Source organism: Ornithodoros turicata, chromosome 2, assembly GCF_037126465.1.
Source record: "Ornithodoros turicata isolate Travis chromosome 2, ASM3712646v1, whole genome shotgun sequence".
In the NCBI taxonomy this organism is placed as follows: domain Eukaryota; kingdom Metazoa; phylum Arthropoda; class Arachnida; order Ixodida; family Argasidae; genus Ornithodoros; species Ornithodoros turicata.
The window spans coordinates 74,524,212-74,549,519 of record NC_088202.1 but is presented as its reverse complement, the minus strand read 5'-3'; the positions used below and the strand labels follow the sequence as shown (position 1 = coordinate 74,549,519).

The 25,308-nt window shown below is 46.5% G+C and overlaps 1 protein-coding gene and 1 non-coding gene across 2 annotated transcripts; one reads left to right on the top strand and one right to left on the bottom strand.

Annotated features, from left to right (window-relative positions):
• Nucleotides 1-776: 776 nt before the first annotated feature.
• LOC135385577 (carboxypeptidase N subunit 2-like) lies at nucleotides 777-24,776 on the bottom strand. The gene is made up of 4 exons (XM_064614983.1): nucleotides 24,707-24,776; nucleotides 16,676-16,835; nucleotides 12,325-13,444; nucleotides 777-1,062 (listed from the first exon to the last, which is right to left on the bottom strand). Exons 3-4 carry the CDS (start codon nucleotides 13,434-13,436, stop codon nucleotides 828-830), a joined length of 1,347 nt encoding a protein of 448 aa, XP_064471053.1. The 5' UTR covers nucleotides 13,437-13,444; nucleotides 16,676-16,835; nucleotides 24,707-24,776; the 3' UTR covers nucleotides 777-827.
• On the top strand, nucleotides 17,842-17,914 carry Trnaa-ggc (transfer RNA alanine (anticodon GGC)). Its single transcript has one exon. It is a non-coding gene; the product is annotated as a tRNA-Ala (tRNA).
• Nucleotides 24,777-25,308: the final 532 nt, after the last annotated feature.

Here is a 25,308-nt window from a genome sequence, read left to right as displayed (position 1 = left end):
ATAACACCTTGGGACTGGGGTCCGTGGTGGCGCCACTCTGCAAACACCGGCCGAAACCAGTGCCTCCGACGGGGTATAATCCCTCTGGCGGAGTAGCTCCGTTAAAGTCAACGGACTACATTCCATGCCGTTCTTAGGTTGAATATGGGTAGAGCTGAGAGCGGGTGAATTCGTACCCGGACCGCACCTGCACATGTACCACCCGCGACCGCGCCTGCAACCCGCAGTGTATGTTGCGGGTACACCCGCACTGTCATCCACTGACGCAGTGCGGGCACACACGCATTCTCCGGCAATACGCAGCATCACTAAATTTCTACTCGGAAACAGCCAAACTGCGCAACAGAGAGCGCGTGCTGCTGTTGCGTGCGCTTAATGCTCGATCTCGAACATGTCAGCTGTTTTAGTAAAAGCCAAAGGTACTCCTGTCAAATATCAAATGATCATGGGATATGCGAAAAAGTTTACTGTTGTCGGCGTTTTTCTAAAGAAAACCAGGGGAAATACCAAAATTAATGAGTGAATTAGGGTGGTGAAAGGTTACTTTAGCGGGTGCGGCTAATGCGGGTTTACACGCGCTACCCCCGTACGCACTGCTGGTATAGCTGCAACCCGCAGAAACACGGAATTTTTACCAGCAAATCGCAAAATTGCGCGGGCATCTGCGGGTGACCGTGGGTACACTCGCACCCGCGCTCATCTCTAAATATGGGTATAGACAGCGCACCCAAGAAGCTTGGCCTTGCTTACGATAAATCAGATGAACATATACGAAATTAGTTTGTGGCCTAGTTTTGAACGATTCTGAACATGTCTGACTGCTGATGTCAGAGCTCCTTTTCTTCTACCACGTCATTTTCAACTCTCCTGTATGCCATCTGCTTGACGGCAGCTCTTCTGCGGCGTGTGACGATGAGCAGTGCGACAAATGCCATAGCCACGAGAATGCCGCCCAGCATGAGCGATATCGTAAGAATCGACCACCGTGGAGGCTTGCAGATAAATTCCTCCGGATGCATATCTGGGATGAGCCTCCCTTCCAGGTGCGATGGGCTCCTGCATCTGCAAACGACGTTCGTCATCAATGAAGAGCTGCTGTACAAACAGCACATAAACGTGACAATTATATGTTTGCATGTGAATCAGTCAATCAATTTATATTATAAATGAACCTATTGCTGCAGCTAAAATATTATTAGAGTGCGACAGACTTTAAAAAGTGTTCTCATGAAGTCTCTAGAAAAGGACATTTAATAGATGAAACAGGTGCCCGTCCACTCTAAATTCCGTAACGGATAAGCACCGTTAAAAACCGCTGGCCAAACCGGCACCAAATATACCACACGATACCCTTGTGGTAGTCAACTGCCGTACCATGAAACGCCAGGCAAGCAATCGGTACGCGTGTTGGTGGATGTAGTCCCCTCCCGACCATGAGAGAGGAGCAGTCGCAAGAACTCACACAGCAGCTAAATAGAAGCAACAAATAACTGTTTTTCACAACTTACGTATACATTTGGAAGTCTATTCATTCATTAGCAACAACAAAAAAAAATCAGCACACACTCTAAAATCAGCACTCCGCGGTTTATCTCATCTCAAATATCCAGGTGTTGCAAGACTATTTCTTTCGAGTAATAAACACGTGCAGCATGGTCCACCTTCAAATACAATATTCGCACAACACTTTCAAGCGCAACAGGGGTAATATGGGACGATGAAGTACTGACAGGCGATTTTAGCTAACCGTGTCCCCAACAGTACATACTTAACTTGCAAGAAATATAATTTCAAAAGAACACGGTTACAGCAGCATGTACGCGTGAAGTGGGCGTAAAAATATGCAACATACTGTTTGCACGAAACGATTAGTTGCTTACAATCTCCCTACGAGTATATACGAGTCCTTTATTTAATCTTGTGTTTTATCTTCCGATCAGCGCTCAGAACGCCTGCAAAAAGGCAATATATTAAAATGAGAATGCACGGTACAGTGGAATATATGCCTCATAAATATATTGCATACCTCAAACGACTAGAATTTTGAAGGCGAAGAACAAAATGGCTTCAGATGCGGGGCTGCTGCTCTCTGCTGAATGTTGGCCCTGCTAGGCCTAAGTCGCTAAAATGTGGCTTTCGTTCGCTAAATTGACTTGGACAGACATCGAAGTTTCGTGAGTTTGTGTGGTAAATAGTGATGTCGGATTTTTAAACACGGCATATCATCGCACGAAGCAATCGAGCATTGTTGTTGGTTTTCCTTGTTTCGAGAACGTGAGTTTGGGTTCCGGAAAAGATGGTTCTTCATTGCGTGGGCGGAAATAAAAATAAAATAAAAATGCAGCGGTCGCTTGATCGATTTTTCTTATTGGTTCACCTGGAAGGTTGATGAAAAAAATAAATCAATAAAAGAAAGAAAGAGAAGAACAAAGAAAGCTGCAGTTGTAAATGCCGTTATCCTAAGGAACATTTATCTCTGTGTAATCCGCTTGCTCGTAAACACATCCCTCATGCTAACCCACTTTTTCGCATCCAGGAAGCGGTCCAAGGGCCGCTTTGTTCACCCTAGCCAGTTCGGCAACTTGATAGGTTTTCCCGCTCTGGCACATAGTGACTAAGCATACAATACATGTCTTTCATCCCTAATCCCCAACCCTTTTTCAAGTAATAATTGATGTCAAATAATAAACATTTTTGACAAAAAAATCAGTGAAATAAATAAATCACATCTTTGGATGATGCTCACTGGGTGGTGCTCCTATATAGCATATCGTATTTCCTGTACCGTATTTTGCTATTGTAGGTCAGGCACAGACTTTGCAGTTGTTCTCTTATACTTTGGATGTCGATGAACCGTATCTTCAGCTGAAGCTGAGTTGTACGGGCCACGAAACAATGAATAAACGGGTGTATAGCTTTCATTGTACATAAACATCGACACAGGAAAGATGCAGGCGACAACTGTAAAACCCGTGTCTGGCCAACTGTAGAAAAATACTAGCATCCAGATGACGATATCACTAGCGAACTAGTGCAGCGAATTATATCGATTTTATGTTGCCCATTGAATGGAATTTCAAATTGGGAGAGCAAATGGTAACACTTGATGGGCTGTGATGTGCTCCATTGGCTATCTGCAGCTACGCCCCTGTATTTTTGGCAGCGCAGGTGCGTGCGGGACCATTTTTGACGTCCACACAACCAGGGAACTTTTTTTTTTTTCTTACACCCCGCGAATTTCGAGATCGTGGATTTCGCAACCAGGAATATCGAGGCCCTCCCGAAAACTTCAGAAGTTTGGAACTGACTGAGGCGTGCACTCTTAGCGAAAAGAAAAGGAAACGGAAGGAAAATTATTATTATGGGAGGCGACGGTAGAATTTCTAACATTTTTCAGCATTACGAACATTACAGCACAGTCCTGTTGAACGTTACTGTAAAGAATGACTGTAAATCCCGTCTTGCACTAACCGGACATACGAGAGATTCTCGTTAGCCTTATGAGACACTTCAAACAGTTGACTGAGTCCGCACAAACTCGAACCGGCAAAATCAGGCAAATTGACGTTTTTCACGTGAAGCTAATAAAATCGTCTCACTCTTCTATACGCGCACCGTGCGCAGCGAGAGAGAGAAAAGAAGAAGAAGAAGATGGTTGTTGGTCTCGATTGTAAAAGGCTGGATCGCGGATTGGGAGCGCGAGCGTGAAGAAACCGGCCGCCATCTTACTGTACCCACAACAGTCGCCACAGCGATCGTGGCAACTTCTTGCAATTACGGTCGTACCAACCGTACTGGCAAGGTTACAGGGCCTAAATTTATACAGGTGAGTCACTCTTCATCAAGGAATAAATAGGCGTCCATTCTGTATATTTAGTTGACCATTATGAAGTGTTTTTTTGCCCAAAACGAGCACTGGATGCAGGTTGCGTGATCGCTCTTCCGACGTTCAATCGAGCACACTTGCATTTTACCCGGCGGCAAATACAGTTTGAGTGCATAATATGCTTGAAAGAACATGTTACACTACACAGGTAGTGTTGTCATCAATATATGTGCAAGCACTCGAGCGCTTTTTTGCATGCATTGCTAGCATGGTACACGGTGTTCTCTGCGGAAGCAAGTGCCACATTCATTTCTTTGAATTACCTTCGCGCACAAGTTCGGTATTACGTCATAATGAGACGAAGATTGTCACCTTTTTTCATGTATTGGTATTGTTTTGTGCCTTGGTTTGATTTGTGACAAAGAATCCTACGTAACGGTGGTGTGGCGCGACTTGAATAACGCCTTTGTGTCTGAGCTGTGTCGTCAGCTTGTTACGACAGTAATAATCTGTAGCGTGTCGTGCTATTTGTAGCAGTTTTTAAGGCAAAAGTGGTCTCTCAATACAGGTTTCGTCATGAGGGCTACCCAGTGAATAATCTGTGCGTGTGATACGGCTGGGTGTACAGGTAAGTATCACGTTCCTCATCCACTGGTTTCTACTTTACAGGAAGGAACAACCTCAGTGCACGCACTGTGGTTAGCCTCTCTCAGTTTTACATACTTTCTTACATGTTCACGTCAGAAACACACCTTACACTTTAGGCTCCTTCACCCAGCAATATAATAATTAGAGATTATAATTCTTTTTAGAAGAGTTCCCCATATTCTTTTTAGAATAATTTTTAATCTTTTCAATTTTTAGAAGATACAGGGATTGTAAACCATGTTTTAAACTGATGTTTTAACATTTGTCCAATGCATTTATTAAACAACATATTCATTTTTAACTTGTTGCACCCAAACCAATGTTCTGATGTATTATTTCCTTTGTTGTCGATGCACCATAAAAATTGGAATAATCATCATCAATGCAGGTTACTTCACAGCTGCCTCGACATACTCAAGAAATGGGTGCAGAACCTGCGTAATGCCCACAAACTTTGACTACCACAGCACCTCCAGAAAGTACAGGCATATGTGTCACATGGGATTTTTAAAGGCATTCACAGTATATAATGCCTTGTATGAACTGTTGTAGATCTAAGCAGCTTCTACAGTAGACTCACAGAAATTAAAACTTGTCAGGGAACTGTGATAATTGTTTCAGTTAATAGGCATGCACATCTACGCTATAAGAAGAAAATTATTTATTGAGAATGCACTTCTCTGGCTACTCATGTTGTTTACATCTACTGTTGATCACATTCATTTATCACATATTATATTCTTATATATTATTATTATTTTATCACATATTCGATCACATTAAATTTTAAATTTAGCATACATGAGAAAATATCAGGAGGGAAGTTGCTATTCATTGCTCATTCCAACCTAAAATTGAGTGCTACAAATTTAGAGAGCGTACCTGACCATTGTCATTCCTAAAATATATATTGCCATTGTAGCAAGGTGAGACAACAATAACTGTAGTCTTTTGCGACCTCCCTGCACGTTCATTCTATCCTGAACGCATAAGTGCAAGAAATAAATCTTGAACTTGAATAAACTTGATGTTGTATAAACTTGACATAAAATGTTGAATAATATAATGAATGATATAAAATATTGAATAAACTTGAACTTGTATATTCTCTTTACTCATCATCAGTGATCTTCATTACAAAAGCATATCGTGTTAGACTTTTTTGTTTGCGTTTCACAGACTGGGTACACGCGGGCCAAAATGACAAAATCACAACTGTTTCAAGCTCCAAATAGTCCTGTTGCAATTTGAAGACCATACGTGGAGCTGCATTTTTTGGAACATGCTCCACATAACAAGCATGACAAAGTCAGCACTGGATAGCGGGACCCCATCCCCAAGCAGCTTTTCTCACACTGCAGTTGTATTCAACAAAAGCATGTGAGTGCTGGAGAAGGACATTCAGTTTGGCACAACTGCGCCTGCAAATAATCAGAACAAATAAAGGAAGAAGCAAACAAACATAGAAGGGCTGTACTTCAAAAGAGATAAGTCCTGTGTCTCAAGGAGGTGTTACCACTTTCTAAGTAACTTAATTGATTAAGCCATCACTACCTGGTTAACTGTCCTAACGAGTGTGATCTAATTGCGCGAAGTAATTATTTGGGCTGCTTCGGTGTATCCATATTTGCGAGGCAAAGCACCGCTGTCGTTTACTAAAAGACTCTTTCTAAGCCGTGGGTGTATGCTATAAAAGGTCAGTGACATTTTCGCGCGTGACACTATATCTATTTGAGAGACGGACTTGTGCTGCCATACAGTGAATCACTTATGCCAGAGAAACCTAAGAAAAAATTGTGGTTACCATTCACTGCGTAATAAAATAAACACGGCCACGGAAACTTTCGTCTTCATGTGTTTCCTATGCGCAATACCGATGGATGGAGGTGAAAGTTTGCATGGTCATATTTATTTTGTTACACAGTGCTAGGTAACCACAATCGTTTCGTAGGTTCCTCTAGCATAAATTATTCACTTTGAGGCAGAGGAAATCTTTTCATGATAGAGGTACAGCATCAAGGAGGTACCACTTCTTGCACGAAAATGTGACTGACCTTTTATAGCATACACCCTGTAGATCATGCTAAACGCATATACGGCTAAAACAACGGCTGTGATTCTACAGAACGATCTCTTTCTGCCATGCGAGTATATCTTTTCCCGGACCGTTCTTTATGGAACAATTTTTGTTCAGAACGCAGTACGGGATATTATATACATGGTTGTTGTTAACCTCAAGTCGTTTCTTATTGAAATATTGGCTGGGAAACGTGCTGTAGTACAATCCCCAGCGCTGCACTGCGGTGACGGTCTAGTTTCGGAATGCAAAACGTAACATAATTAAGAATCGAACGGCGGGACACCTGTGAAACACTGTTAGGATACATCAGTATACTGGCACCTTACGAAATTGTGTGATGACAAACAACGATCAATGCTAGCAGCGCAATAAATACTCACAATCTCTGTTGCCTCCCGTTGTTTTCTATGGGCACACACAGCACTTTAGGGCCCACCAACATGGCGGCCTGAAGGCACGCCTCTCCCCCACGAGCCCCTCTCCCATGCGCGATCCAGCCTTTATACATAGAGATCAGTGGTCTCAGTGTGCTTTCTCTTTACATTACACAAGCACGACTATGCAGGCTCAGAGGATAATCCCTTTACGAGCAGCTAAGCAACCTTTTGTACTGGTCTCCAAGGCCATGCCCTAAGTCAGTGGGCCATGAAAGTAATGAGAAGAAAGAGAGAGAAAGAGGATGCAGGAATCAGCATGCCATCGACACCCCCAGGCCACCCATACAAAGCCCGCAATATGCTGCGCATGCGCACCGCTTGCTCGGCGGATGGATACGGTCCGCGCGGTTTTCCTGTGCGTCACCAGATGGCGCCACAGAGTGACATGGTTCACTGGGCTTTCAGTCGGTGTATATGTGTACTCATATTTCATGCTTTTTTTATATAAACGAAACGTGGTAGACATATAAATTTAGTGTCTATCGATTTTATGAAATATATCGTGAGAAAGTAATTCAGACGTTGTTTTTGTAATATCTATAGAAGTTTAATAAAAACCTGTTCAAAGAGGGACGAGAAAAATTGTATTTTTTTCACATTTGTGACGTCGCCGTAAAATACATACGACATGTATCAAAAATATATAGGCGTTATTCTATTCATCTCGTCTTCCTCTGTATAGTGAAACCACCCGCGTTAAAATCTGCGTGGTGGTTGCCGAGAACAAGCATAAAACATGTTCCATAGGAAATACATTGGGACGGAGAGCTGGTATGACCTCTTAAAGGGAGACTTCGGAAGAAAATCGATTGGACGCTTCTGTAACGTTTATGATTATTGACACGTTTCGAACGCAGTTACGGAATGTCTCGGCTGAAAGCGGCGCAGACGTCACAATAATTATTTTTTGAAATGTGAGGAGCGGCGGCTCTCAGTCACCGCTGGAAAAACGTGCTGCAAGCCACACTGGGCGCCCGTCCTGCATCACTGGGTATGCATCCGCTTGATCTGTGCTTGTGTGCATTCAACGCCTTGTAGTTTTCTCGTTTTTTGTGCAACAATGAGTGACAAGAGGGGTTGTGCGAGGTGTTGCATCAAAACTTCCGGCAACAAGTCGCTTCTACGTGGGGTCTTGCTTTTTTTCGCTTTCCGACAGATGAAAAGCGCGTCGTTGTGAGTCTGAGGCATTGCTCCGAAAGACTGGAAGAATGGAAGATCCGACACAGAGTAGAATATGTTCCGACCATTCCGAATTTATCTGAGATGTTCGACATCACAGCCCCTCTGATGCACAAGCTATTGTCTTCCAAGAACGAAAAGAGTTGCAGAGCCGCGCTGTTCACGGTCTTCCCGGGTGCACCTATATGCTAACTCAACGGGGCGCGTGCGCAAAAAGAAGACTAAAGGTAGGGATATACAAGGTGGCGCTGATATTACCTCCTTTGATGATCGACACAAGTCTGATAGAACTTAAACTATATAGGTTGTAGAGGAGGCGCTCTGAAGGAAGACTTGTCATACGCGGCGAACACCCGCACAACACGGATGTTCATGTCCGCGTCCCACGGTAGCTCCGGAAAAAACTTCGCATGCCATGCTTTCCGGCGTGCAATCGTACGAACAGGAGCGCAATTGTTCGAGAATGCGGAGCTCTAGCGCGCTCAGTTTCGGAAGGTGCGACATTGTAGACGTAGGAACAGATCGCAGGTGCCCACAATTGCATTCAGTTTCACAGGATTTGCGAGCAAGAGTTCCTCGACAGATGGCGCGGTGACGAAATAGTTGCCAGACAGTCAGTTTTCCACTAGCTCTATGGACGGGCAATCTTTTAAATTCGATTTCCTAAAAAATACGGCGATTGCGGCGGAGGTTTTTGCACTGTTGAACATTACAAGTTACACGCTTTCCGATGAATGAGTTTGGATGGGTTCATATTCACTTTTCGGTCCCTTCTTATAGTGACTGTGTAATACCCTAGTCAGACAGCATTTCAAATGTCAATTGCGAGAAATGGCCTTCGGCCTCTCAAATGACCTTTGTTCGGGGGCACCTGCCAGACAGGAGTGCTCCTCAACTGACTGCCCTCACCGGCTCCCTTTTTCGGTTTCGTTCTCCCTGTCTGCTGTGGAAATTTGAAGTTGGTCTTTGCGCCACAAATCAAGATGGAGAAGCCATGTGCACTTCTCTAAATAGGATCTAAATACGTTTACACAGTTTCACTCCATTATCCGCGTTTTATAGGTGTTCCTACATTCAGCTGCGAAGGTAGCGAGGGTACAATGGCATAACACTGTTGTCGAGATTGCTCCTTTCTGCTCCTCAAATGCCGTTGGGGGCCTCCTTTCGCGTTGATGGTCATTTCTTAGAAAGGTCCTTTGAGCTGCCGTCTGACACGGCTGTCAGAGGTCATTTTTTGCAAATGAAAATTCCCCGAAGTCCTTCGAGCACGCCGTCTGACTGGGGTATAAATAAGTTCGGTACATTGTTCAGAAACAAGAAACGAAATTGGTTTGGCAGTCGGGGATCCGTTAGTTTCCAAAAGAGCTGGGAAGCTTATATCAGAACCGAAACCCATAAAGGCTCCCTTTCCGGCCTCCTGTACCCTGCGTGACGTCACAGGTAGTCTTGTGCGGACAGTCGGCTGTTTACTTAGGGCGTTTATGTTTATTCGCTCGGAGCAGAGCCCGAGCTGAGCAGAAGTGCGTCACCGAACCGGAAATCGATCGGTCGGGTGTAAAACGAGGAGAAAATTAAATTCCATACGCGACCGAGCGACAACGGCTTTGCGCTTGCGCAGTATCTATTGCTGTGTCGTCTGCTTTCGTTGGTGTTCGTCGTAGAGCACCGTTGTTGCGTTAGTGGCTTGAAGGTTCCGCTTCTGTCAGCTTTTCTGATTTTGTGTTCCTTCTTTTTTCTTTTTGTACATCATTTCACGTTTCATTCCATGTTGCACGTAGTGTGTAGAAGACGACGACGACCGATTTTCTTGCCGTTCACGCGGGGCCACTCGCGCGTTCGTCCATCACGACGCTGGCTGCAAACTGTGCATCAAAGCCTGTGTCACATAGTTTCTCGACATCTGTCAGAGGCTTTTACATTTTCAAGCACTAATTCCACAAATGGTTCGTGTGGTACGGCGGTCTAGATTGTCTGGATGAAAGCCATCTCAAAATTTAAAAATAGCCGATCTTCTAGCTCAGGAATTGTGGGAAGGATCTGCAGCTCGCCCTCCAAGCTCCGAGCGAAGCGAGCTGCCTCGGAGGTGACTCTGAGCGAATAACCAAACACAAAGCGGGCGGATCTGAGCCAATTCTCATACGCCCTCGAGCCAGCTCTGTGACGACATATCCGCTCCGAGCGCCTCCGGGCGATTAAACATAAACGCCCTCAGTTTCGGGCAAGCGCATGGTAACTTCTTCGTGCGACACGGATGACGAGTCATCTGCTTCCTCGATTTCGTTGTAAAGTACTCGCCACCGGTAGAACAGATCCTACAGAAAGGCGCACACGAAGAATACCGGTGAGGTGAAGCCCAGGTAACTGGATCGCTCTTCCGTGGAGGAGCGCCGAATCAGTCAAAGGAAAATATTCGTTTTCTAATTATCTGTGCCATCTGGGGATGACAAATTGTGTCCACTGAAACATCATACGGTATGGATTGATGTCACACTGTTACTTCAACACGGTTTCGGTGCGGAGTCTCCCTTTAAGTACAAACAGTGAGATGCCACACAGTTTTTTGTATACAATAATATGGTAATGAAGCTTACTACGACCCGTAGGTTTGGCTTCGTTTGGTTTCGGAAGGAAAAAATACATATCGCTGAAATATTTATGAATAGATTATTAATATTTACGAAATACGCTGTGTTCAGGCATCGCCTCACAAACGGTCGTGGATATTCAGCAGCAAAGCAAACCTACGGATCAGAAACGGCGAGCAGCACCACCAAACAAGCCCTATCCATGCTGCGAACAGCAGCTGCAGTTCTGAGGAATATGCTTCTTTTCTGGCAGGTTTCTCACATTTTCTTTGTGCATTATGAATACCTTAACCGCTTTTTGTCTTTTTTCTTCTTTTGGACATTGCTAATGTGTCATGCAGTACGTGCAGATCCATATCCTATATGGATATAATCACCTGATATGGAAGAACGCGGACATTAAGCCTTGGGTGCGATCTTGCGTGCCTTGTCAACTCACCAAGATCCAGCGGCACACTGGACCAGCCCCCGCATCCTTCCTGCCTCCGGATCATCGGTTTGATCACATCCACATCGATTTCGTCGGACCCCTCCCACCCAGCCAAGGCCACAAATACATCTTCACGATCATCGACCGGTACACCCGGTGGCCCGAGGCCGTTCCTGTCCCCGACTCGACAGCACCCACCGTCGCCGAGATGGTTTATGGGGCAACCCTTCGACTTCCCGGCGAACTCCTCGCCCCGTCCGAAGACCCTGTGCCCGACTCGACGCTAGACTACGTTTCTCGCCTTCGTCGTATCATGGCCAACCTCCGTCCCGCCCCACCCGCTCAGCACATTCCTCTTCCGGTTACCGGCACCCAGACTTGAGCACATGCACCCACGTTTTTGTCCGTGTCGATGCCGTGAAGAAGCCGTTGCAACCCTCATACACGGGACTATTTCCCGTCGTCCAGAAGGACCCACATCACTTCACCATCTCGATAAACGGCCGGCAAGACACCATCTCGCTCCACCGACTGAAGCCGGCCTACCTCGAGCATTCATGCCTCCCACCCGCGCTCTCTGTTCAGAAGCTGGACGCCTGCTGCTCATCTCCGCTTCTTGCTAGCCGATAGATTCACCTCCGGCCACTCGCCACGTCGCATGGTCCCCGACGCTTGCTCACTATCACTGCTATCGCTCTCTGCCTCCAGCAGAGCGCTAGACGGGAGGCCCTGTAGCAGCCACACTGCCAGCGACACCGCCAGCGCCTCTGGCGCACGGGGCGCGAGAAATAAATGTCGGGCCAGTCCGGTTCTGGCTTCCGACAGAACAGCAACCAGTTCTCAGTCTCCTTTCCTGCCAACCGCTACACATCCATATCTTTCTATAAGTAGGCCCAGGGGGGGGGGGGATCTAGAGGGGAGTCCTGATATCCTGACCCCCTCCTGAATTTCTGTCTTCATATAGTGTTTAATTGACCCTAGATCGCATGTCTAGCATGCTGTCCATGGCTGGCCCCCTCCTAAAAATCCTGGATCCGTCCTTGTTAGGCCTTATCAGTTTGCTTCATTTTATCATTTTCTACTTTAGAAATCGGGAAGTAGAGATACTTTGCGTTAAATTGTATGATTAACAAACTCACCTCAAATGTGGATCTGCCTTTATCTTCTGCCCCAACTTCAACATCCATGCAAGGCCGCAATCACAATGCCAAGGGTTTTCAGAGAGATCAACCACAGCCATTTTATCCCACTGGATCAACCGTGGTGACAGCAATTCCAAGGCAGTCTGCCGCAGGTGCAGCTCCTCAAGACTGACCATCTCGCCTGTATGCGGTGAAATAAACGCGACATCGTCGATCCGCTTCAGCTTCGAGTTGTAGTTTAGGTAAAGCTCTTTCAGTGACTGCAATTCTCCAAAGGCAAAGGCATCGATGCTGGACAGCGAGTATAGGTCGTTCAAGATCAGTGTGCGCAGTGATGGAAGATTACGGAAGCTTGACCGTTGCAACACCTTCACTGGATTCCGGCTCATATCTAGTGTTTTCAGAAAACTCAAGTTTTCCAATGCAACAGATGGAATTTCCTCGAACGCGTTTCCCGAAAGGACCAAAGTCGTAAGCCAGGGGACGCTACTTAGCAAGTCCCTTTCCAAGGCACGCAGGCCGACGCTATTTAGGTTGAGGGAGCGAAGCCGTTTGACATGTAAGAATCTTTCAGCATCCAGGTGAATCAAAGGATTGTGTTCAAGGATGAGCTCGTCCAGGTTAGTCAAGCGTTCGAAGTCATCTCCAAAGAATAACTGAATCCTGTTGTAACCCATATCTAACTTCAAAAGGTTTTCGAGTCCCGCGAATGTGTCTCGCATTATACTCCACAACCGATTGTGTGCCAGAGAGAGCGCGGTCAGACGAGTTAGTCTTGTAAAGGAGAAAGCACCAACCGTGTCGATTTTGTTAAACGAAAGGTCCAGAACCTGAAGGCCAGATGCGTTGGCGAAGGACGAGTTGTCCAACGATTTTATGAGGTTTTCGCGCAGGTTGAGCATTACCACTTTACCAGAGATAGACACTTGGTGGATTTCTGAAATATCTCGGTTGGGACAGAACATCCACGTTGGTGAATCTTCGGAAGGGCAGCACTGATGGTGGTCGCAGAAGTAGTGCAGATTTCCCGAATGCGGTTGCGTTGCCCCAACGTTAGTCACGTTGGCAAGCAATAGGGTCACAACAGAAACGAAGAACGCATGCCACATCTTGTATCCTGCGCTTGGAAACAAGAAAGTTATTTTATAAAACTGAACTGAATTGTCAGGATTCAACTATAGGTATGAATGTACTTCTAGTGTTGAGATACTAACATGCACATAGAAAAGTCTATCAATACACACAGCTCCGATGCTCCGTAGCGGCTAACTTGCTAATGCGTACTGCGGGATTAACTGCTGAGAATTTAGGTAACATGACTCGTTTCAACATACAAGTACTCTGTCTGAGTAGGTGACTACTGTCCTATAGGGGAGTAGCTCTCAACATAGGCTATGCTGTAGGAAAAGTATACCCAACCCTTACGCAGTGTAAAATCACTGAGATCGCTCTTTTTTAGCACACTGTTCGCTCCTTTGTTCGAAAGCGTGTTACACTGTCGCCCAGCAGTATAACTTAACCCTGCAAAGGAGTAAAAATTACTCCGGGTGGATGCGGGGTAAAATTATGTTACCGACATTCACTTACGTTGCTTTGTCACTACTTTTTGTTTACTGATGAAGAGTGCCCCTTTAACGTTCAGGCCCTGTGCCTGACGTCGCCCTTGGCATATACACACTAAGAGGGGTTATATGGACGGGCTGCACAGACGCTGAGACTTGAACTGTTGAATATCTATGAAGAACACAACGATCTTCACCTGCCTACCACGCACGTGTGTGCCTTACACCTGATTCATTCCTTTTCCACTCATTTCAATAAACCCCTCGTTTACCCATCTCTCTATCTAGTCTTCCACAAACTGGTGCCGAAACCTCGAACGCCGACCGTACTGTGACAGGGAGGACTACAGAAAGACTAAATCGATATCGTCTGCATCATGGAAAGGCCTCAGCTCTTCAAGAAAAGAAAGGTGTTGCGCACACAGATAACGACCCTCGTTCATGACATCGAACAGCGTATAGCAACAGCAGAATGTAACCTACGAATTGAAGGAACGTTTATATTGGCTCAACAACATCAACGCTCTTAAGGATGTCGACTCCCAAATTGAATCTTTATAAACAGAAGAGGAGTTTGAAGAAGGGTATATTCGGCAGATAGAATATCAAAATCGTGTTGGCACCACAGTGTTTCAGGCAGAAGAGTGATTGTTAGTCAAGACAAACACTTCAGCGGCTGGACAAAACGCAGCACAGCATGATTCAACGGACCGAACGTCTGAGACGAATCGAGAAAACATTCAACCATCACAAGCTAACAACGCACGACGAACGGAACACGGTGCCGTTCGGCTTCCTAAACTGTACTGTATTGTTGTTCTAGTACATCGTACGCAAAGGCGATAGCGTACGTAACCGATAGCGTTGGCGGTTCTGCGCACTGCGCAAAGCTCTCTTTCTGTTATCGGCGTGCGCAGAACTATCAACGCTATTCCTTACGTAAGCAAAGGCGATAGCGTATGATGTACTAAAACTCACTAATGAAGTTTGACGGAAAACGACAATCGTGCGTCTTGTGCAGCGATACAGCACATATCGCGGCAGACTGTACTAGCGGACTGTACTACTCCCTACCGCGGCGGGTGGGGTGACTGCACTTGACCACGGCTTCCTCGAAGACGGGGTGACAATGGACCTTTTCCATGTACGTGTCGCCCTGGCGTCGGAATGCAAAACGTCGTATTTTAACCCCAAATGAGCGAGGGGCGCTTTTCAGACTGGCGCGTCGCGTCGCGTGGGGAAGTAGCAAGAGAACACACACACACACACATAAATGGGATGAGGATGTGGTGGTAGCAAGAGAAGATTGTAAAAAGAATGCGGAAAAAGTGAAAGAGCATTGTACTGATTACGAGTACAAAGCTTCGTCAAGTGTCGGCCTCGAATGACTGCGCAACCTTGACACCGATTACCTAACCCAAAACATGGCAGCCGTGTGTTACAAGAAGAGGAATCAAGACGCCCGTATGGAAGAGATGCTACCGTTTAATGACAGTAACTATATGACGATATCTCCGTACTGAATGACAGTGATGACTGAGCCCATATGGATCTGGCTCGAATTCACGAGCCACGTAGCAGACAAAAGTTCATTATCTTCCTTTACACCGTGACTGAGCATGCGCATATGCTTACTCAAAAAAGGTCCATTGTTCGGACATGAGTCCAAATGACTTTTCAGTGTCTGGGCCGTGTCAAGCGAGCCAGACTCAGTGCGCTTTTTATACCACCGAAGGCATTCGTTGATGCACTTTGAGGTCTGACCTGTGTACTGACTGCCACAACTAAACGGCAGAAAATACACAACTTCTGTATTGCACGCAACAAACTTATTGCGGTTGTTTACTGTGCAGCCGGCGCCCTGTCTAGGTCGGTTGACCTTAGGAATTAGTCTGGACAGTTTATAAGGACACCGATAAGGACTTTAACTGCATGGAACGCAGCCACCTTTTTGACCCGGTGAGCGAAACCGTGCGAATACGGAATGAACATGAGGGCAATTGATGTTCTGAGGCTGGAACACATAGAAAGGACAAATAGATACAAAGCCTCAAGTGCCTAAGAAATTAGTGATGAAAGAAGGAAGTCACTGAAAAGGTTAGCCAGCTGTAGGACTCGAACCCACATCTTCTGGATTACCGCTCACAGATTTTTCACGCCTTTCCGTGGTTCTGGCCGGAGCATTGCCGAGAGCATTTGGGGAAAGTAAAATGTGAGATAACTGATGTTCTGAGGCTGGAACACATATACAAAGGACAAATACATACAAAGCCTCAAATGCCTAAGAAATTAATTATGAAAGATGGAAGTCACTGAAGTGGGTTCGAGTCCTACAGCTGGCTAACCTTTTCAGTGACTTCCATCTTTCATGTTAGCTTCGTGGAAACTTCGTATGGCTGACAGGAATAAAGAACCTTTAATGCCTCCTATGAAATACTTTAAGACGGAAATATCTCAACTTAAGCTGGGCCTTATGCGACGTTTAGAGCTGCCAGGTTGGTTAGAAACGTTGTCTGATGCCCTTACGTGCTTGTAAAATTGTTATGTCCAAATTCAAAAGGTATTCAGCTTTCTCTTTATACGTTTTGTAATGGCCCTCGGCGTTACAAACGTGTGACGTACGAGAGGCGTTCAAGTCAAACCGGGACTTTTCATTTTTCGCAAAAGTAAAATGAACTTACAGGCGAGAGATTAGTTTTATTTTTCAACGTAATCTCCAGCTGCACTAATTCACTTGTCCCAGCGTTTCACGAGGGCTTGGATGTCAGCACCGTAGAAATCCTTACCGGCGCGTAGCAGCCATGATCGGACCGCATTCTTGACCTCGTCGTCGCAGCTGAAGTGGCCGCCCCCAAGGAACGCCTTCACTGGCCTGAAGAGATGGAAATTGCTGGGGGCGAGGTCAGGACTGTAAGGGGGATGTGGCAGCAACTCCCAGCCAAGTTCCTGTAAGGTGCGTGTCGTGAGATGCGCGGTATGCGGGCGTGCATTGTCCTGTAGAAGGAGGACTCCTTTGGTGATGAGGCCCGGCCGCTTTTGCTTCAGCACCTTATGCATATCCCTGAGAACCTGGCAGTAATATGCACTATTGATGATGGTACCACTGGGCAGAAAATCAACATGAACAACGCCAGCCTTGTCCCAGAAAACCGTGGGAAAACGTTGGATGTTTTCAGGAACTCTGACACTGGGCTCTGAGCCGCCCCGTCCGGGATCGTCCCGCACAGATGTATGGTCGTTTCGGAACCGTTTGCACCACTGAAACGCTTTGCTGTGGCTAAGTGTATCGTGGCCATACTGAGCCTGAAGTTTTCTGTGAATTTCAGATGGCTTTATGCCATTCATTCACGAGAAACTTCATGACAATTCGCTGTTCGATGTGCGCGCTCACCTCGTTGTCGGCCATCTTGTCCAGCACCTGTCTTCTGTTTTGCACAAACTTTGGACCACCACGTGGTGAACGCGGAGGCCTGTCGCGTGTGAAAATAACGAAAAAGAAGTAGCGCGAGCCATTTGTACACTCAGGAGACAGAAAGTCCCGGTTTGACTTGAACACCCCTCGTACTTGTACTTGTGTGTGCTAGTGTGTATTTGTTAATAACAGGTGGAAAAGAAAAAAGTGTTAGCTTAGCTCAATTGGTAGAGCCCTGGACCGGTAATACAGAAGATGTGGGTTCGAGTCCTACAGCTCGCTAACCTTTTCAGTGACTTCCATCTTTCATCATTAATTTCTTAGGCATTTGAGGCTTTGTATGTATTTGTCTTTTCTATATGTGTTCCAGCCTCAGAACATCAGTTATCTCATGTTCAATTGATGCCGCTTGCGTCGATCCCGTCGTATGAATGTGTGTATGAGTGAGAAAAAATGTAAGAGTGAAAGGGGGATGAGTGAGAGACAGTGGCTGGTTTGTCACTTCCGATGACGCGCCCTTGGAAGTCGCTGAAGAGGTGTGTTAGCTTAGCTCAATTGGTAGAGCCCTGGACCGGCAATCCAGAAGATGTGGGTTCGAGTCCTACAGCTAGCTAACCTTTTCAGTGACTTCCATCTTTCATCATTAATTTCTTAGGCATTTGAGGCTTTGTATGTATTTGTCTTTTCTATATGTGTTCCAGCCTCAGAACATCAGTTATCTCACGTTCAATTGATGCCGCTTGCGTCGCTCCCGTCGTATGAATGCGTGTATGAGTGAGAAAAAATATAAGAGTGAAAGGGGGGTGAGTGAGAGAGAGTGGCTGGTTTGTCCCTTCCGATGACGCGCCCTTGGAAGTCGCTGAAGAGGTGTGTTAGCTTATCTCAATTGGTAGAGCCCTGGACCGGTAATCCAGAAGATGTGGGTTCGAGTCCTACAGCTGGCTAACCTTTTCAGTGACTTCCATCTTTCAACAAAGTAAAATATGTTTGGCTATGGAAAGAACTTTCGTGTGGGGATATCCTGCACAGAACAACCTTTGAAGTTGAAGAGAAAGACTTTCGAGGCACATGTGGTCACAAGATCGCGACAAGGGTGATCTTAATGCAGACTTCACTACCCTGTCCTTCACGATCTTGGAGTGGCAGCTCTTTACTATGACTGGGAATTCGCCACCGGAAGAACCCGCAAATTGCAACATGGAGTGCAAGCCGTTGAAACAACGCTGGGCTGGACGCTACAAGGACCTTATGCTCACACGAGCGCATTGCAATCGACCACCTGCAACAACACCACGGTGCTGAAACTGATGGAGCAAATATGGACTCTTGAGGTAGTCTGTACAGGTAGTCTGCCCGCCATAGTCTGTACTCAAGATCACGAGACAGAAAAACCTCACCCTGGCATGAAAAGTTTCGAACAATCGAATGCAAAGGCGGTAGATATGTAGTGGTTGCTCTATCCTGGAAAGCCGAAGTCTCAATTGAAGACAACAAGGATGTAACACTGAGACGGCTCTCACAAGTTACCAGGAGACTCATGAAATCTTCTGAATTGATGACCAACTATACGATACTGCAATTCGTGAATATATCAGATCAGGCGTCGCAGAGTGGGTTAGGGAATCTACAGGAACGCAAAACAAGACAGGCCACACTTACTACATGCCACACCATGCGGTGGTAAATGAAGATCGCATAACGACTAAAATAAGAATCGTCTTCGATGCCTTGGCGCATGAGGCCTTCACCAGGACATTAACGGCAACTTGCGCTCTGGGCCAAACCTCAACCCGGACATAATGACTGTGATACTAAACTTCAGGCTATACCCAGTGGCATTGATAAGCGACGTACAAAAGGCTTTCCTCCAAATATTGATTCGTGAAGAGGATTGTGACGCTCTTAGGTTCTTGTAGTACGAAACGACACCCAGGCAGGGGGAACCAATGCCGAGAACCGAAAGATGGCGAATGAACAGAGTCACTTTCGGGGCAGATCCAAGCACCTTTCTGCTAGCAGCTACCCTACAACATCACTTGCGGTGGAATGAAAGGGCCGGACTATCCCGAGACTGTAAATGCACTACTTGGCTCCATTTACATAGATGATACCATTTTGGGAGTAGTGAACCTTGAAGAAGCAAGGACGCACCAAGCAATACAATTAGACGCAGCAGATATTCAGCAAGGCTTCAATGAAGCTACAGAAATGGGGCTCAAATAGCAGCGAAATGCGCGCCATATTGAACTGAAGAAGGCTCCATCATTTCCGGCACATCAACTAAAGTCCTTGGCATGTATTGGAACCACGAGACAGATGAACTACAATTGCCATTGAAGGAATGTCAGCAAAATCCCAACGCAAAAGACGTAACGAAACGTTATGCCTTAAGATTGGTTGCAGAAATACACGACCCAATGGGGTTGCTTCTACCATACACGCTAACCGGAAAACTGCTACTACAAGATATATAGAGACAAGAACTAGATTGGGATTCGCAGTTACCTCAGGATGTGGTTGACATGGTATAGGAGCATGCCTATACTAAAGGAGCGACGTATTCCACGGCAGTATTGAAGAAGTCTCGACGGTACCGACGAAGCACAGCTACAGTTCTTCATCGATGCAAGCCCGGCAGCCAATGGCGCAGCAGTGTACGTGCGATTCGAACGTCAGCAAACGAGAGTGGTGCAACTTATAGCCGCGAAATCCAGGATCGCTCCAGCGAAGAAGATAACATTAGCTAGACTGGAGCTGTTAGGCGCATTCATGTCATCGAGACTTGCCAAATATTTGGAGGCCAATTTTAAAATGAAGACTGACAAACACTTCTGGACGGATTCGACTATAACTCTTCATTGGATACGAGGAGATTCCGAGAACTGGGCACCATTCATACGCAACAGAGTGCTGGAGAAACGTAAGAATGTGGGAACGGATTATTGGCACTACGTGCCTACCGATACAAACCCAGCCGATCTTCTGACGAGAGGTGTCTCTTGTCAGCAACTGTTAACAGCAGAACTGTTGTGGAAGGGACCAAGGTGGAAGGGTGGCTGAAACATCCACAGAACATTAGCCCCTCGAGGACAAGCAATCATCTCAAAGCTATGACTATCCGGCCGATGCTGTGTCGATTGTGCTATAAGCCATTCCAACTTGCCCACAGCAGCTACCGCTGATCGACATAACGCGCTTTAGCAGCGCAACGCGTCTGCACCGCGTCACTGCTTGGATACTACGTTTCATTAACAATGCAAGATGCGTGAGGGCACAAGGTCCGTTGACAACAAACGAAATACGACGTACGGAGACGTACTGGATCAGACTGGCTCAAGTGTCGGCATACACAACTGCCTAGAACCTACCTAGAAATTCCAAGCGCGGGACTTGACACCCTTCATGAAGAGGACCGTGTAATGAAAGTTGGTGGACGCATGTGCGAGTCAGCATGCGGAAGCCATCCAATAATCGTTCCGACAGAATGTTATTACGCCAAGCTCATGGTCGACGTCTCCCATCGACAAGTCATGCACGCAGGTGTGCGCGACCAGTGGCGTAGCTAGACCTCCAAGGTAGGGGGAGGGGGGTTCGATACGACCACCTCCCCCCCCCCGCTGATCCCGGTTGCGCAAATGAACACCCACATACCTGTGCCTACAGCAAGTTGAGGAATGAAAATCTAGGATGTTTGAACGTTAAAAACGCGCAGATGCACATATAGGCTGTCATGGCCGGCGATGCCGCGTCACGACACTGGAATTAGTTTGAAGACCTCATAATTTCAAAACTATTCAAGCATGCTGCTTAGATAGACAGACGCCAGAAACAGCAAGAACTTTCGCGATCGTCACGCTGGATCTCCCCCCATATATTTTTTTTTCTCATCGGATTTGAACGATTTGTGTGGGTTGGCCCGCAGTAGGTAGGGGGGCTCGAGCCCCCTCCTATCCCCCCCCCCCGTGGCCACGCCACTGTGCGCACTTGTGCAGCTAAGAGAAAGATTCAGCATACCCCACGCTCGGCAACTAATCAAGCACGCCATAAGGGAGTGTACGACATGCAGGAAATTCAACTCAAGGCGTATAACACAGGCCGATGGACAGGTCCCAGCTAAGCGTGTCACCATGTGTCTTCAATTTCAAGTGGTGTGCATAAACTTTGCGGCACCGCTGACATTGCTTAGAACGCGACACTCATAGATCAATGGATACATCGCCTTATTTACATGTGACCATAGCTGGGCGTCCTCACTCATGAGGACCCTCATGAAGACGCCTCACCCTCACCTCACGACGATGAGGTGAGGGTGAGTGAGGCCAGACCACGCTGGATGTTACTCACGAGGACGGTCGTGAGGCATTGTCCCTCATGAGGCCCACCGTGAAGGCCCTCATGAGGCCAGTGGTCGTGAGGCCATCAATACGTGAGGGTACAACGTATTCCATGAGGAGGAGCCTCACGGATGAGACCATGAAGCCTTTCGTGAGGGACCTCGCGAATGAGGCCATGAGGGCTTTCGTGAGGGGCCTCACGGATGAGGTGATGGGTTCGGGCTCCTCTTTGCTGATGCCAAACACTAACGTTAAACCTCACTGTGACAGTAACAACTGTTAGCAAATTTATCCAAGCACAGCACGAAACCCTATAAACAGTTTAATGCCACGCAGTATCATTAGTACCAACTACCGACACAGTAGTTCAACGCCAACGTGTCATGTGAACATGACGGAAAGTTCTTTGGAGGCTCATGTGCCTCCTAGTGACTTGAAGACACGTCAGCTACCGACGTGAAAGCCGGGGACGTCGTGCTCATCAACGATCCCGACAGAACTAGAGGGAAGTGGAAGATGGAGGCCATACAGGAAACGTTCCCTAGTTCAGACGCTAAAGTTTGAGTTTGTGACTTGCGTACTGCACATCGTACAACCATATGCAGACCAGTACAGCACTTGTACAAGATCGAATCTGCTGAAGTTCAGCAGCCATCCAATCAACCAACTCCTGGGGCGGCAAGTTGTTGAATCTCTATGAAGAAGACAACGATCTTCACCTGCCTCCCACGCACGCGCCTTGCACCTGATAGAGTCACTAAATAAGCTACGCTTCAGAGTATCGACACTGAGTTCCAAGAGCGAGCATGCGCCATCTTGTTTCCGCGCCACGCTTCCCACGCGCACGCGCACGTTAGCGCACCATGCCGTCTATCGTGCGCGGGTGAAATGTTCCTTTCGTTTACAAGCAGCAGTTGACGGCCTTGAGCTCACCCTGACATCTTCGCGACGCTCTGCTAGACAATACATGGATTATCGCACAATAATCATACACGCTTCTCTATGCCACAGCGAGTATTACGTTAGTCACCTTTGATCCTCAACTGGGGATGGTACCCGTGTGTGCAAAAACAAGATGGCGCTCCTGCTCTCCCTTGGACCTCAGTGTCGATACTCTGAAGCGAAGCTTATTTAGTGACTCTAGCACCTGATTCATTCCTGTTGCACTCATTCCAATAAACCCATCGTTTACCCGTCTCTCTGTCTAGTCTGCCACATGGACTGACAAAGGATGGCTCACTAACGCGCATGCGATCACTCACAAACCGCGATTCTAGAGTACAGGTAGTCAACGGACGGGAACCTGCGTATTCAACGTGGTATGGCAACGCCGTCGTCATAGCAGGGTAAAGAGAGTGCCGGAAGAGTAAGGCCGGGTGATCAGAGGAAAGGTGGACAGAAAAGAGTAAGAGTCATAGTTACACTCCATTTACTCTTGTTTACTTTTTTTTCTTAGACTGTACCCGGCAAGACCCATGATCTTGTCAGAAGGACTTCAAGGTACACTATACTGCCACGCTAAGATAGCTACACCACGAGGTCAATATTCACGTATAAGAAAGCGTTAGGTGTCAAGATGAGCTTGACGCTGTAAACTTCGCAAATTATGGTGGCTAGATGAATGCTGGCCTTCGCAACACCGCCATTTTGATGGTTTTGAATACGGAATTTGTACGTGGTGCATTATTTATAACTTACGCTACGATGATCAATCATTTTCAAATTTACCAAGACTAAATCTCTTTTAGATATTTATACGTAGACAACACAATGTGCACTGAGTATGATAAGCCAGCGCGGCTAGACTTTTACAGGGTAACACCCTGTATACTCTGCAATGAACCAAACAGATAAACCATCGAAAACGTTGAGGTAGAAAATTGCGGATTGCGGAAAAAAGAAGATTGCGGAAAACATAGAAGAAAAACTGAATAATATAATTGTCAAAGAAATTCCTGATATACTTCGTAAGTCATCTTGCTACCGAGGGATAATAAAATATTTTGTGTCCACTCATTCCTGAAATGAACAGAAAGAATACTGCGTTGTAGCGCTCCTCCTAATTTGTGTCTCACTCGCGTCGCATCATATGGTTCTTTCCGCTGGAGCCACTTGTGAGTCCGCGCCTTTGAATTCGAATGGTTATTTCGAAGTATAGGAGAAACGAACAAAGCAGAGTCTAGAACTTTTATCGATCGAAATAACATGATTAAGTGCCGATGATGCCCGATGAATAGCAGTGTGAACACAAAGACGGCTCAAGACCCCAGCAACGGCCGTGTCAAAATGGCGGCGAGAGTGAGCTAAGTCATTTGACGTTATGCATGTTAACCTCCTCCCAGTGACCGGACTCCTGGAACGTAAACGGCTCTGACCGCAGCTGGAGTGACAGAAGCAAATCAGTTAAACAGTCGATGACAGATGAAAGGGACGCGCGCATGTCGTCATTACGTCTACACGCCGAAGTTGCGCGTGCATCTCACCGCGCGGAAATTTCAAACCGTGTGGATTTCAATGATTTATAATGCGGATAGTAGATTGCACCGCCAAAGTAAGCGAAAAGTGAAGCAGGGATTTCGTGAACTAGGGAATGCATTACTCGTGGAAGACAAAAAATCTACGAATAGATGCTTCGAGAGCGACTAGTCCCTTTAGAAAAAGAAAAACGTGGAGAGGTTGGCCTAACTCTGTGTTGGGCCACGTACGCCAGACGTTCAAGCCTTCACCGTCGTCAACTCCGCACGTTCACACAAAGAAAAAGTTATATCCAGAAGAACCAAGTAACAAGAAGTGCAGTGTATAGAGCTTGTTAATTGTTCACTTTCTGCCGTCAATATTTAATCCGCGTTGACCGGCACAACTAATGTACAAGTGAATAACTGTAAAACTGTCTGGATCACTTCCGTTCGCGTCAGAGCGAATCAATCCCTTTTCAGCGTTCGACAAGGTAACATGACAACGTCACAGAGCGCTCTATATGTCCACAAGCGATCCCTTTGAAAATCACGTCGACAGTCGTCCGTCAACCACCAGTACGCACCCATGAGAAATATGCAGGAAGGAATACTGACCTTCGTACCAGCTTGGCAAACTTTTCGAAAAGGCGCTAAGTAATGAGTGTGCCGGTGGACGCTGCGCACCCATGCAGCAGCCACTCGACGATAACAACTCGGCTGGCGTATAGCTCTCCCCTTATCGTACAGATGTGTCGCCATAGCTGCAACTAAAGAGGCTTGTTTATCGACCGTCGCTATCGAAAGCCGTTTCCACAAACGTAGTTGCAAGGCATCGGTTAAGGACGTTTTGTCGAATCGTTTATTTTGTCAACCGCAGATGAGTGGAGTTATCTCACAAAAACTTTAACGAAATGGTTGCGTTAGATTAGATACGTAAAAGAGAAACATAGAAGGCATAATCGAAGCTGCTTATTTGCTCATCAATGCTAATATTTACCGCCATCCACGTGGTTCGGATTACTCCGTCCGTAAACCATGAGTAGTAATAGGGGGGTCCAGGCTACATCGGGGCGAAACTACGGCAGCCCTACCCCTGAGCCCTGCGCGAATTTTTCCCCGCGCGGCGTGTGTGCGGAGGGTTTTCCGTGCGCTTATAACATGCAGAGACATGCAAAGAAGGGTCATACACAAAAAGTACAAGTGAAAATATATTTATT

Excerpts from the sequence above, each read along its gene's own strand:
- LOC135385577 (XM_064614983.1), bottom strand. The coding sequence starts at position 13,436 with ATGTGGCATGCGTTCTTCGTTTCTGTTGTGACCCTATTGCTTGCCAAC. Across the intron at positions 1,063-12,324 it reads AAGGCAGATCCACATTTGAG|ATGCAGGAGCCCATCGCACC; the intron begins GTGAGTTTGTTA and ends CGTCGTTTGCAG.